The sequence below is a fragment of the Xiphophorus hellerii genome, chromosome 12, assembly GCF_003331165.1.
Source record: "Xiphophorus hellerii strain 12219 chromosome 12, Xiphophorus_hellerii-4.1, whole genome shotgun sequence".
Classification (NCBI taxonomy): Eukaryota; Metazoa; Chordata; class Actinopteri; order Cyprinodontiformes; family Poeciliidae; genus Xiphophorus; species Xiphophorus hellerii.
Genome location: NC_045683.1, coordinates 26,218,947 through 26,231,667, shown reverse-complemented (window position 1 = coordinate 26,231,667; position 12,721 = coordinate 26,218,947). Strand labels below are relative to the sequence as shown.

The 12,721-nt window shown below is 42.5% G+C and overlaps 1 protein-coding gene across 2 annotated transcripts; it reads left to right on the top strand.

Moving 5' to 3' along the window:
* The first annotated feature begins 1,011 nt into the window (after positions 1 to 1,011).
* hps4 (HPS4 biogenesis of lysosomal organelles complex 3 subunit 2) lies at positions 1,012 to 12,466 on the top strand. 2 transcript variants are annotated; one of them, XR_004341173.1, is made up of 13 exons: positions 1,012 to 1,322; positions 1,524 to 1,614; positions 2,275 to 2,418; positions 2,539 to 2,646; positions 3,129 to 3,245; positions 4,632 to 4,726; positions 4,819 to 4,891; positions 6,444 to 6,568; positions 6,850 to 7,489; positions 7,566 to 7,692; positions 7,884 to 7,995; positions 8,748 to 9,066; positions 12,354 to 12,466. XR_004341173.1 is itself a non-coding variant. In XM_032578198.1 (12 exons), exons 1-12 carry the CDS (start codon positions 1,291 to 1,293, stop codon positions 8,917 to 8,919), a joined length of 1,836 nt encoding a protein of 611 aa, XP_032434089.1. In that variant the 5' UTR covers positions 1,012 to 1,290; the 3' UTR covers positions 8,920 to 9,894. The 2 variants fall into 2 exon arrangements, 1 of the variants encoding a protein (XP_032434089.1); XM_032578198.1 differs by lacking the exon at positions 12,354 to 12,466 and having other exon boundaries at positions 8,748 to 9,894.
* The last annotated feature ends 255 nt before the right edge of the window (positions 12,467 to 12,721 follow it).

Sequence of the window (12,721 nt, the reverse complement as noted above, 5' to 3'; positions counted from 1 at the left end):
GCTCAGAGGATGCTGCTTATTTCCTCAAATCAAAATAAAATAAAACTGCTAACGGTGACCTGATAGTCGTGATTTTTACGGGGTTTTTTTCTAAGCAAAATATGTATTTTTGTTGCTCTTTTCAGTCCAGCATTGACCCGAACAACCTCCCAGCATTCACAGGCTAAATACCAGGCATTGCAATTTTGTTTTCCAGAAACGTACCTCGAGCTTAATAAGATCGGTGTCATGATTCTCACTCATTTTTTTTTGGTGCTTTTGTGTTTCTAAAATAATTTTTTATTAAACAGTTGCCAATAATTTTTTTTTTTTAAAAATATAAATTGGAATATTATGTTTTAAAATGAATTTACAATAAGAAATAGAATATTCCTAATAACACGAATGAATCTAGTAAAAAATTCCACCTAAATATTTTTGATTAGAATTGAACTGATGGTTCAGTTCAGTTTTTATTGATATCCTAAGGGGAACTGGTTTGTTGGAGGCGTAAGGAGAAAAACAGCAAAACCACAAAAAGCATCACATTCACTCTGTTAGTACAACACAACTACAAATATTAGGAGAAACTGGTTCAGCCAACTGTTCTTCTCATTTGTCACGTGGTTTCCAGCTTTGGCTCTGTTTAAATTGATTCAATTATGATGAATGAATATAACACCTCAATAGAAGTTAAAAACTGCCACAAGACTTGCAGGTTTAAAAGTTTCTGTTTGTAATTAGCTTAGCAACAGTGCTAGTGCTAAAGGCAAAAATAGTAACGAAGGCAATCCAGGTTAATTATAATTCATTTTGTCTTTAAATTTGTAAACATCAACTTCTAGAGTCACACTACAGTAATGACCGAGTAATTTATACACAACAAATCAACTAATATAGGAACAGTTTAAAACCAATTCAGGAGGTTATTTGCATGTCAAACTGTTGATATAAAATCAAGATATTATGAGAATCATCTCTGCTAAAACGCCGCCTGAATTCCGAATAAGTTTGTCCTTCCGTGCTTCCCATACTTTCACATGACTCTCACTACGTGTGACTGCCCTGCATTCCTCAAGTGGCACTGTCGGCTTCACAAGTTGGTTTACGTTTACAGAAAGAGTCGCTAAGTGACATTTGAAGTTGAGAAAACTGCCCGCTCTTCCCTTTTCTGTTCTGTTTGCGCAAACGGCGGACGGTTTGCGCTCTGCGGGAGCGATTCCACGCATCGGATTCGCCGCTACAGTTTCTGTCAAAGTGCATCTTCAGCCTGCCGGAGGAAACCCATGGTGGACCACTGAGGGAAAACTTATGGCTGAGCTCAAGTCGCCAGACACAAGGAGGTAAGATCTGATCGGATTCGTTCACGTGTTGGTTCTGGTCGGTCCCTTTCCAGATCCATTTAATCTGTAAAACCAACTCCGCACCTAACCTGTCCTACACAGTCATCTGTACTGCTGTCACTTCCTGGCTTCAGAGCAACAGCTTACTTTTCTCTGAATCCCCTCCACCGCCTTGAAAGGACTGTTTTGCTGGTGTTGCAGGTGCCGATATTTCTTCCTCTATGACGGATCTAAGGTCAGAGGAGAGGGCGACCCCACCAGGGACGGCATCTGCTACTTCTACCCCGAGGAGGTGGGTGTGTCAGGGTTCAGCAAAAAATACAAACTGGGTATCCAGTAGGTTTCAGCAAGTCAAATTTAAGACTTTAAAAAAAAAAAAATACCACCTTGAATAAATTTTAAGACGGAAAAGCTATAAATATAGTGGCTGTTTTGTTTTGTTACAATAAAGCAAACATAAAAATTTCTGGGGTCTGTTTGTAGCTCTTGGTAGTGACTTTGTGCATCTCGTGGTTCTCTATAGCCTTTACCTCGCAGTGCCAATAACTTAAAAGTATTTTTTTCTCTCTATAGAAATGCACCTAGGCTAGTAGGGGTTGGCAGCAGCAGTAAATCAGTGGCGAAGACTGACGTCATCCAGCCATAAGCTAGCTAGCTAGGGTACATTAGCAGCTAGTGGGCGGTAGTTTCAGCAACAGGACGCTATGAAGATCCCTGCGCCTGACTCAAACTTTTGCCTGACACAAAAGTCTCCTGAAAAACAAAGCAAAACAAAAAAACTACACAATATGAGATTACTAGTCCCGTCATGACACATTTTAAGACCTGTGATAAATGTATTTAAGGCCAACTCACTTTAAGACGTCTTAAGGCCTTCATTTTAGATGAATTTTCAGACTTTTTAAGGATGCGCAGACAGGCTAAAGGCTTTTTGTCTCTTTTGTCATCTCAGACTCCTATGGACAAGCAGGACCTGCTGTGTGGTCAGCTTGCAGGAGTGGGCCGCTGTGTCTCTGAGCTGTCCTCCTCCGCTGTGCGCATCCTGAGGCTGCGTCGCTGCAAGTTCGCCATCCGCATGAAGGATGACTTCTTCTGGGTAAGAGCTCTCCAAAGGCTGCAACTTAATCTACAGTTTGTTTGTTTGTTTTTTTGAATTACTTCTCAATCATGTATGTTTTGTGTGTGTGTGTGTGTGTGTGTGTGTGTTCTCTCTAAGGCTCTTGGTTGTTCCATGGAAGTCCCTACTGTCAGTGTCTGTGAGCTCCTGGATCATCTCATCGACCTCTTCTGTTTCTACAACGGCTCTGTTCGCCAGAGCTATCAGGTGAGGCCGGTGTAACTCCGCCATATTTGATTCTTTAGGAAGCATTGCAACAAACCAAAATATCTAAAAAAGTGTCAACGTTAAGGGTGTGCTTATGTTTTGAAGAATAAATAAGAGATATCAGCCAGATATTTGAATCAGAACATTTCTCCTTGACTGTCTCTCATCTGTAAAAAATTTTTCCCATTGATTAAATGCATTAAAACAAATTCTGCTGTACATTTTAAAAATGTTTATGTGTCCTATGGGGAAAATGAACGGAACAGGTGAGACCTCCAGGTCTTGCTGGGACATTAGTTCTTTAATCCTGGAAATGTTCATCAGGTGATAGAAGCCCGACTTTGCATCTGTCTTTACGCGTCTCTGAAGGTTCGGGTCCGAATCCGTCACTACGCTCAGATTTCGGACCTGATTGCTGGTTTCCAGCACAAATCTGTTTCCTCCCCCTGCATTCTATAAAGTGAAGTTGGTTTTCTCTGCAGCTCAACAGTAAGGAAACTCTGGCCGCTGAGTGGGCGCGGTACCTTTCCCACGTTCTGTCCGGACCGTCCGAGTTGCACTACATCTTGCAAAGCGTGAGAACCTTAGACCTGACAAACGTAAGCAAACATCGCCAGAGTTCTGCTTTCAGCTGCTTGTTTCTTATCTTGCACCGCTGATGATGAGACAGGATGTGACTCTGTGAAACGGTGCTGCGGTGTTGTGCTCGGCGTGTCTCAATAAACTGTGCAAATGTCTCCATCTTGCTTGCTTACCTTGCTTACATCTTGATGCTTGTTAGCATAAGCAGGATGCAGTGACTTGAAAATCATCTAGATTTTCTACTGAATGAAAAATCCTTCACATTTCCCATAACAAACTTTAATGATTTAATAATTCTTAGTAATACAAAAAAAAAAAAAAGAAAGAGGTTTCCATGAGACAGCGCTGAAAACCAAACCAAAACCACAATCTACAAGTCTCCATAAGCACTGAATTTGAGTTTAAGCAATTTACAAGCGAAATTTTATTACGGTGACATAGTTGAATTGTTTTGACTAATTTCAGAAAAAGTCAGAGATTATGTGGATTCATTGCACATTAAGTAATTTTTTTTTTCTTGCCATTTTGATGAATGTGACTTGCGGGTAGTGTCTTAAACTATTAGAATGCTATATGTCATATGCGTCAAACTCAAGGCCCGGGGGCCAAATCTGGCCCGCCGTAGCTTTTTGTGTGGCCCTCTAGACTCCAAATTAAATCAACAAGTCCTTCCGGTTTTTCACAAATCTGCAAAATTCACACAAAATAAACAAATCTCCACATTTTTTCCTCCGATTTTTACTGCAAATTTTCTCAAAATTGGTCAAAAACATTGAGTTTAAGTGACTGCTGCCTCAGCCTTACTTAATGTCAAGTTATAATCCATAATTGATATGGCGAGTAATAAGAAGTTACATTTATACATTAGTGCAAATATTATAAAAAATCCTTACAAACATCTCTAAATTGGCACAAGATCTACAATTTTGATTGCAAAAAACCCACTAAAACAAGCAACTGTTAATTGGTTTTATTAATATATTCTGGCACAACTGGCCCTTTAAGAGCATCCGGTTTTGATGTGGCTCAAAATTAAAATGAGTTTGCTCTGCTCCTCTGCTGTATGTGATCAATTTAAAAACAAAAAGTCTATTTTAAACAGAAATATCATTCTTCTGAAAAACATGTTAATTTCTTTACATTGAATAACTAGTTGTGGCTCCTTTTGCACAAATCATTCAGTTTCTATCCAGCCCTCATCTGGGTCAATACTTTATAGATCCATATTCAAGTCTTCTGTGGCGTCTGTCAGTTTTGTGTTTCTCAAAACAGAAACACAATGCACTTTTAGAAAAGAAAATACCATGCCATTTTCCATGCCATACTCTGTTTAAAAAAATTGAAAACCGGCAGTTTTCTTCCTGCAGGGCCTGAAATGTAACTGTTTTCACGCTTCTTCTCAGGTTGACCCACTTCTTCTCCTCAAAGCTGCCCTCATTCTCCAGGCGTGCCAGCGCTGCCCCCTGGTGTTAGCAGGCTGTGTTCTTTTTAGAGGGAGGTGAGCTGATGTTTTAAGAGGGCAAACCTGTTATTTGTTATCTTTTTATTTATTTTTTTACATATATCTAACTTTTTATTTATCTCTTCAAGAGTTGTCAGCACACAGATGCCTCCGCAGCTAACAATAAAGGTCATGGTTCATGAGAGTGACACCTACGCTAAGGTAGGAAATATTGTGTTCAAATGTTGCCGTAATCAAGTGCCACTAAATACAGTATTAGAATAGTTGTACGTGTACATTTTGGAGAGCCTTGGCAAAAAAACTAAATATATTGGTAGAACTTAAATCAGATGGGGACAAATATTTAACTCAGATTTTTTTTAACATATTACTTCCCTCATTCATCTCTTAAGATACTAAATTTATGGTCCACTGAAAGTTACTGGAGCAATCCCAAACCATAATATTTCTATGTTCTACCATAATGCTTAACAGCAGTTTCTTCCTCTGGAATCTATCAGTCTTGTTTTTCTTCATGTGGCCAAAACAAATCTGGATCTTCTGTTTACAGAACATGATCAGATCGTTGACTTTTGTGTCTTATTACTTTGTAATATCCCATTCTCTCTCCTAAAAGGTTTTTCTAATACCTTGACAATTGGTATACGTCAAAAATGTTTCACAACGTTTCTCACAACAGAACGTGTACAATAGCTATTTCCATCCACAATGTGAAATATTTCACTTTTACTATAAAGACTGAAAGAAAAATAATTGTTGCCTATTTAGCGGAAGTTAGACGTGTGAGGGCGTAGAGGATCATGGTTTTTGGTAGTCGATCTTAAAATCAATATTTCATGTTTTGCTTTGCAGTTTGGCTGTTTGGCTCTGTTGATTTGATGGCAGCCCCTTAGGGACAAGTGGATGGAAGGCAAAGTGCTAGACTTGTTCTTCGTAATGCTTTCTGCTGTCTTGGCGTCGAACAGCTTCAGATTCTGACAGTAAAACAACCACGAGAAAGCAACTATTATTCCTATAACAGATTTATAACATACATTTACTATTTAAATTTCAGTAACATTGAATATTTATCTGATATCTTAAAAACATGTGGTTGCAGGGCATTTCTCCCAATATTTTATTCTCTTGTTACTCTGGTACTTTGTCTTTAAGCTTTTAGAAAATAACTGTACAACATTTTGGTATCTTAATACTAGTAACTAACCCAGGTTTATTACTGTCCTTTGTATATTTTTGCTCTGTCATGGAAGCTGGTTTAGTATTAAACCTGGCTGGAGGTTTAGTACTTTGCCATAACTAAAGTTTCATTTTTTTTATATATGTTGTGACAATAATGTACAAATTAGATTTGGACAGACAGACATATATTTTTGCTGATACTGGGTTCATTTGAAGGTCTAAAGAATTAGCTTGGTTTTGCCAGATCTTTAAAGAAGAATTTAAAACATTAAAACTTAATTTAGTTGACGACATTGAAACTAAAAATCTCTTTACAGTTTGCAGTTTTTATTTATAAAAGAGCAAAACATAAAAATAAGACAGCTTTTTCTGTAATTATTGAAGATTTAATCTGCTAGCATATCATGTGTCTAGCTAAGCTAGGCTAAAGAGCTAGCTTAGTAGCTTTTAGCCTCTCAACAACTGCTCATTTTATCTGTGGTTATATTAATATTGACAAAAGAGTTCAGTTGAAAACCAAACTGTCACATTAGTAAGAAATCAATCTACTGTTCTTTACTTTTTTTTTACGAAGACACAGAGGTCGAGTGGAAGGAGCACGCCAACATCAGACGGCGGGCCGGTTAGCTCCACTGCTGTGTTCCTGACGCCATCTGAGCTTCAGTACCTGCAGTCTGCTCCTGTCGACAAAATATCCAGGTAGTGTTTTCCTTTCTTGTCTCATGACATGTTTTCAAGAATCTCAGTTTAGAGTAGAATTATCCATTTCTGCCCTGTCAGTGTACTTTTAGATTCCAACTCAAATTCAGATTCAAACATAAAAGTAAAAACTTGTCTATCTTTTTATGTACGCCTCACTGTTCATTGATTGTAATCGCGACACATATCGCTCATACCTCACCTCCACTCGACAGAACACATTTGATTTAGTCAAACGTCTTAAAAAGAGAGTTTTGACGGTTCGGTTTTCTTCCCTCCAGTTCCCACTCTGCTCCGGAGAAAGACGCTCCCCCAAAGAAGACCAGGCTTTCCAGAACATTATCGGACATCCCGTCCTCAGAGTCGACGCCGTCTCGTCCGGCATCCTGTCAGTCCCTTCAGAGGGCGTCCTTCAGCCCGCACACGTCGGGCTCCGAAGACTCCGTGTTTAGTCCGGCTCCGTCTCAGGGTTCTTCTGCGGATTCCCCCAACCCGTCTCCTCTGTCACCGATCCGCCGTTTTTCTTATGGAGGGAACGCTCATCAAGCGGAGGGAGGAACACCGGACAGTCTTCACAGTGGCGGAGGTGGAGTTAGCCAGATGCCCAGCGAAAGAGATGGCTTGGCGTTCGAGGAATCCCTCCATCTTAACAGTGGCGCTGCCAGCGAGACGAGCGATTACAGGAACGCGGCGTTACGTGACGAAAAGACGGCAGCGGGAGAGGGTGGAGTCTGCTGCCGGAAGCCCAGAGGTCACAAGGCAGAGATGAGGCAGCCTCCTTCTGGTTCCTGCTCTTTCGACAGCCTGGAGGAGAGTCCTCTGGTTTCCATGGCGCTGTACATGCACCGGGTCAACAGCCTGGTGCTGGCTCTGCTGGTGGATCCTTGTTTCATGGGCGACTCTGCCTCCATGGAGGAAGTGGTGAGGAAAATGACTTCTATACTTCTCAAGCTTTTCCTGACATTACGCTGACCCTGTCTTTGTGGCCCGTGTCCAGAACCACAGCAGCTTGGCTTCGCTCAACGGACTGGAGGCCCACCTCAGGGCCATATCTCCGGCGGCCCCAGGTGCTGCGGGGCCTTACTTATTCGCCCATTACGACGCCGTCCAGAGCACTCTGACAAGTAAGACTCGCTCTCCCATCTTCCCGGTTTGAACCTTTTCTGCCAGAGCAAGCACAAGCCAGGATCTGAGGAGGGACTCTTGTCTTTGAATGAGCTAACGGCTAATTAGTAAAACTGTGATCAGCATTCCTTTGTGCAGCAGACATGCTCAGGCCGGGTTAATGGTCCTGTGTCATTGTGTGTCTCTGCAGCCAACGTGTCTGGCCGACCAGGGGGAGCCTCGGAGTATCCCTTTGTCCGAGCCACATCGCTTCTCCACTCGCATTTCTTTGACACTGAGACTCTGCAGGAGGCTATTATCAGGTCAGCACAGCTGAGGTCGGGGGAAGGGAATTGTTTTTTTTGTCAGGTTCTCCATGTTTAACATTCACGATGTACATTTTTAATGCCTTTTCTTAATGGGGGAGCATCATGTGAAATTGACTTTTTTGAGCTTTACATTGTGTTATAATGTTCTTCCGTCATCTGCTGGAGTGTTGCTTTGATTCACTGATGCATATTTGAGAAATCTTTTAATCTCCACGGCAACCATTCAGCTGTATAAAACGCCTGGGTGGGCCTAGTGCCACCTTCGAGGCGCAGCTCCTCCTCAGAGCTGCAGTTTCCAAGCTGCCACTTCACACCACACTCCCCCACTCAGCTCCTTCAGACTAGCCAGCAACAATTAGCAACACCTGGTGAAACGCCATCTGCTGAGCTCATTATAGGAGCTACCAATCAGTGAAATGCTGGTAGAAACGTTGTTAAAGGGTTAACAGAGGGATTTTGATGACCTCCTGAAGGCGGAGTTTCAGAAAGAGCAGGAGTTTTTAAAGAGACAGAGGCCCATTTTCAAGGCGCTGAATTACAAAGTAAAATTTATTTTAAGTCATATTTGATATATAGAGCATTTTTATCACAACTGAGGTAACATAGCTGCTTAATTGTGCTATAAAATGGCACTTATGTGCCTGGAAAATACATAATACTGCCCCTTTACATTTAAAGTTGCAAGCAGTTGCTTTGCCTCCGTATGCTAAGGGTTTTATTGGTTCTTGTGCTCATCGTCACCACAGGAGCGCCGGCACAGCTGTGTACGGCGCCCGCAGCGTGGCGCAGGAGACCTACTTCCAGCAGCACGGCGGCTCCATGAGGAACTCGGGCATTCCCAACCAGCAGGACAGCGCCTTCTCGCTGCCCAGCAAGGCCCGGCACAGACTCCTCAAACACGGGGTCAACCTGCTGTGAACGGATGGCAGGATTCAGAACTCCGTTTAACAAACAAATAAACTGAAAAAGAACCCGCTTAAGGATTTTGATCAAGCTTTTGAACTTGATAAAAAATTATTCTTTCGTTCCTGCTGAACTTCACCCGAACACACTGACTATTCTACGGTAAGACGTACTTTGTTTCTAAACGTTATTACTGCCTTAAATATTTAAACAGGAGAGCTAACAGTGCCTTTTCTATAATGCAATGGTTTAGATCAAAGCATAGTCGGGTTTTAAAATGGCCTAGTCAAAGTCTGACCAAGAAGACATCGCAAAATGTTCAGTCGTAAGATGTACAAAGCTGGAAGAGACATTCCCCTTAAGACCTAGAGCAAATGCTTTCAGTATTTTTGTTAAAATAATCATTTACCTCCTACTTTGTAACCGTCTATCGGTTCATTGCAACGAAATGTGAGAAAAGTCAAGAGGTGTGAATACTTTTGCAAGTCGCTATAGGCTTTTAGTCTCAGTTTGGGTAATTTCTACATCGTTTTACTGTAATATGTGGGCTTAGTATGCGTAAGCTCTTCTAGAATCTGTTTACACACTGTAGACGCGCTCCATTCTTATGCTGGTGATGCTTTCTGTTTTGCAGCAAATAATGTTGCTCCTGTGTTTCCTTTTTCTTCTCACAAGATAAAAAGCAACGGTATATTTACAGCCTTGACTCCATCGCCGTTGCTTCAACGAATATCACGCATTTGTGTTTATTGGTAATAAAAACATCAAATATTTCCCAGATCTTCTCGCTGTTGTTTTTATTTAAGTGACGTATGGTGATCTGTCAATCCCCTGGAGGAGGAGTTACGGCGAATCTCACAGACTTCAGGCTTTGTGTGAGGAGCTTTTGTCTCTTCATGTTGAAAGCTTGCAGGGACTGGCAATGTGACCCTCAAATTTTACCCCCATTTTTTTTTTTTTTTACTCCTTATTTATTTTCTCAAAGGATTCTAAAAAAAGCAGCAGCAGTATGTGTAATAACCAAACACTGATGTGTGAATGTACTTTTTTCTTCTGCTTTCAGTCCCAGTGCTGTGTCAGTGATTTAATGTGCTGTAAACAGGCCTGCTCCAATCGCGGACTGATTAGGGTCATTAGCTGATTGGCTGAATTTGAATGGACCCGGTCGGCGCGCTTTGGGGCGCCTCATTATGCAGGCGCATTAGAAGAAAGCAGTGGGGGGTCAAATGAGTAGTTAAGGCGCAGGGACAAAAAAAGGGAGAGAGGGGCAGGCACCGTGAGGAGGGTCGGGATTCAAATTCTAAGTAAGGAGCTGCGTCCATTGTCAGTGGGGTATAAAGCGCGGGGAGAGAAGTCACGGTGTTTTAAAAAAGCGCAGAGTTTAGGGTGTCATCATGGCTAATTCGAGCTGCATGTGGATATTTTCTGTTATTTTCTTACTCACAAGCGACGCTGGAGCTTCAGGTCGCGCAGTGGACTCGTTCGGGTTTCTGTTACGGTCTCCTCGAGCCCGAGATGAACCGTTTGGAGAGATTTTACGCACGGCCGGAGTGAGGCGGTGGAGGCGCGGGGTGGCCGCCGAGGCGCACGGGGAGCGCTGCGCGGAGCCGGGAGCCGCCTGGCTGGAAAACGAGCGGCCGGCTCCCGAGCGCGGAAGCGCCGTGCTGCAGCTGCGCGTGCGGCCCTTTCCCCCCGGACCGTCGCGAGGTTTGGTTTTTCCCGGGAAGTCACTTTTCGGCTTCATCCGGCGGGTTTACCGCTGCTGTCAGGAGGGAGTGGGCTGCAGGAGTGTCAAGGGGATTCAAAGCAGACTGAGAGGAGGTGAGGAAACACGGTCAGCGACCTTATAAATACTTCCGGTTCTTGCCTATAGTTGGACACAAAACAATTTAGAGAGACAAGTTAATCTGGTTTTGATTTTTGGCCCGTTGACGGAGTACCCGGAGAGAACCCAGGCATGCACAGAGAGAACATACAAGCTCCGCTGAACCTTCCTCCTGCCAGGAAGCTGCTCCGCTGTGCAGTCCTGTCCCGAGATTTTATTTAGGGCTACATTAAAAAAAAAAAAAAAAAAAGAAATGGTAACGATGAGGCGCCTCCACTAAAATTTGTCACTTTTCTTTTGACAGAACTTCAAACTTAGGTCTATTGAGTAGCAATAGTAAAAAAAAAAAAAAAAAAAAGATCTTCCGGACTAACCTAAAACAACCTCGATTTAATTTGTCAGCACATGTTTTATTAAATGTGATTTAGAAATACTGCAGCTTTCCTCAAAACCTGGTTTCAAGCCGAGAGTAAGTGACATTTAGGAAGCTTAAATGAAACACAATAACACAAACCGTACTTCCTGTAGTCTGTAACTGCAATGAAAGATTTAGTCAAGACTGACTGAAACAGTAATTCAGTTACTTTATTGCTTATTTTATGGAGTACACACACTCCAAAGTACATCTGATTTGCATATCCTACATTAATAAAAAAAATGCAGCAATACTAAAACTCCACATTTCATATGAGCCTTTGAGTTTTATATAAGGTGTTTGAGTGTTTGTGAGACGTGTTTATTACAAAAGGATCCTAAATCTTTGGGCCTCCACCCCCACCAAACCGTGGCGCCCTGGGCTAGTGCCACTGTAAGGTCTGACCCAGTTCTCAACCCTAACAACACTGACACAGTGTTACAGTTAAGAGTTTGGTTTTTATCTTTATGCAAAAATGTAACTCGTCATTTTACACCAAGCTTAAAAGCAAGACAGGACTCTGACACCGGAGAGGCGCTGCGAAAGAGGAAATGATGCGTAGCAACCACATGTGAGAAAGACGCAGACCGAACAATGGTGAGCTCATAAATGCCATGAGTTGTTTTCGAGTAAGAAGAACCAAACATGAAGCGGTGCTCTGGATGTTGAGGCCCTGATATCTGCAGCTGAGAAGACGACTATGTCATCGGCATACAGAGGAATCCTAGCCGGGTCTAATGTTCCCTCGATAAATTATTCAGGTTTCCAGGAGAGATTAACAAGGACGTTAAAACATCAACACAGGGTGTGGGTGTAGTCATTTTCCCTCTGCTTAATTAACATCATTAGAAAGATAATAAATCAATTGCATAGAGATAATTCGGAAAGAATAGAAATTGTGATGAGTAAAACTTAGATGCGTGAATATGCATAATGTGAGATATATTTGAATTCTTTAACCTTTCATTTGTTCAAAATAAACATTTCACTTCAGAGACTGATGGACAGGATGAAGTTGATGGATTTATTGGATCATGAGTTTCTTCCGCTGTTATTTTGTGGATCAGAAGCTGAAAATCGGGGGAATTCGTGGCTTGGGTTTTTGACAATCCTTTCAACGTTGTGATCATTCCTGCTGCACATTTTCCTACCACGCTTTTCCGTGGGAATGAAATCCTGCACTGAATGCTCTGCTTCCTCCCCCTGCAGCTGCAGGTGTGGAGTTCGTCCTCACCAGGGAGATCTTGGCGGCGACGGCCTCCAGAGCCGAGCTTCACCTGCAGCTCTCCAACCCGCGGCGTCTCGACATCAGCCCAGTCATCCCCTTCATGGCGAAGAGGAATTTACCGACGAGGTAAGAAAAAAAGACTCTTCCTGTTTTAGATGGGATTTCAAACCTTTAGGAAAAGGAACAAACTGATCCTGGATGTGATGTTTCTTTGCATTGCAGGTACAGTGTAGAGTCACGTGGTGACGCAGTGGAGCTGAGAGTGGACCTCCTGTTCCTCTTCAGGCTCCTGCAGGAGGCGGCCGGCGACGGAGGCCGCGGCTTGGTAAACGCGCACCTGGGGAGACTG

Bases quoted from the DNA above. Each gene is read 5' to 3' on its own strand.
- hps4 (XM_032578198.1), top strand. From the start codon at position 1,291: ATGGCTGAGCTCAAGTCGCCAGACACAAGGAG. The intron at 3,246-4,631 runs GTAAGCAAACAT...GCTTCTTCTCAG, and splicing joins GAACCTTAGACCTGACAAAC to GTTGACCCACTTCTTCTCCT. The intron at 7,693-7,883 runs GTAAGACTCGCT...GTGTCTCTGCAG, and splicing joins CGTCCAGAGCACTCTGACAA to CCAACGTGTCTGGCCGACCA.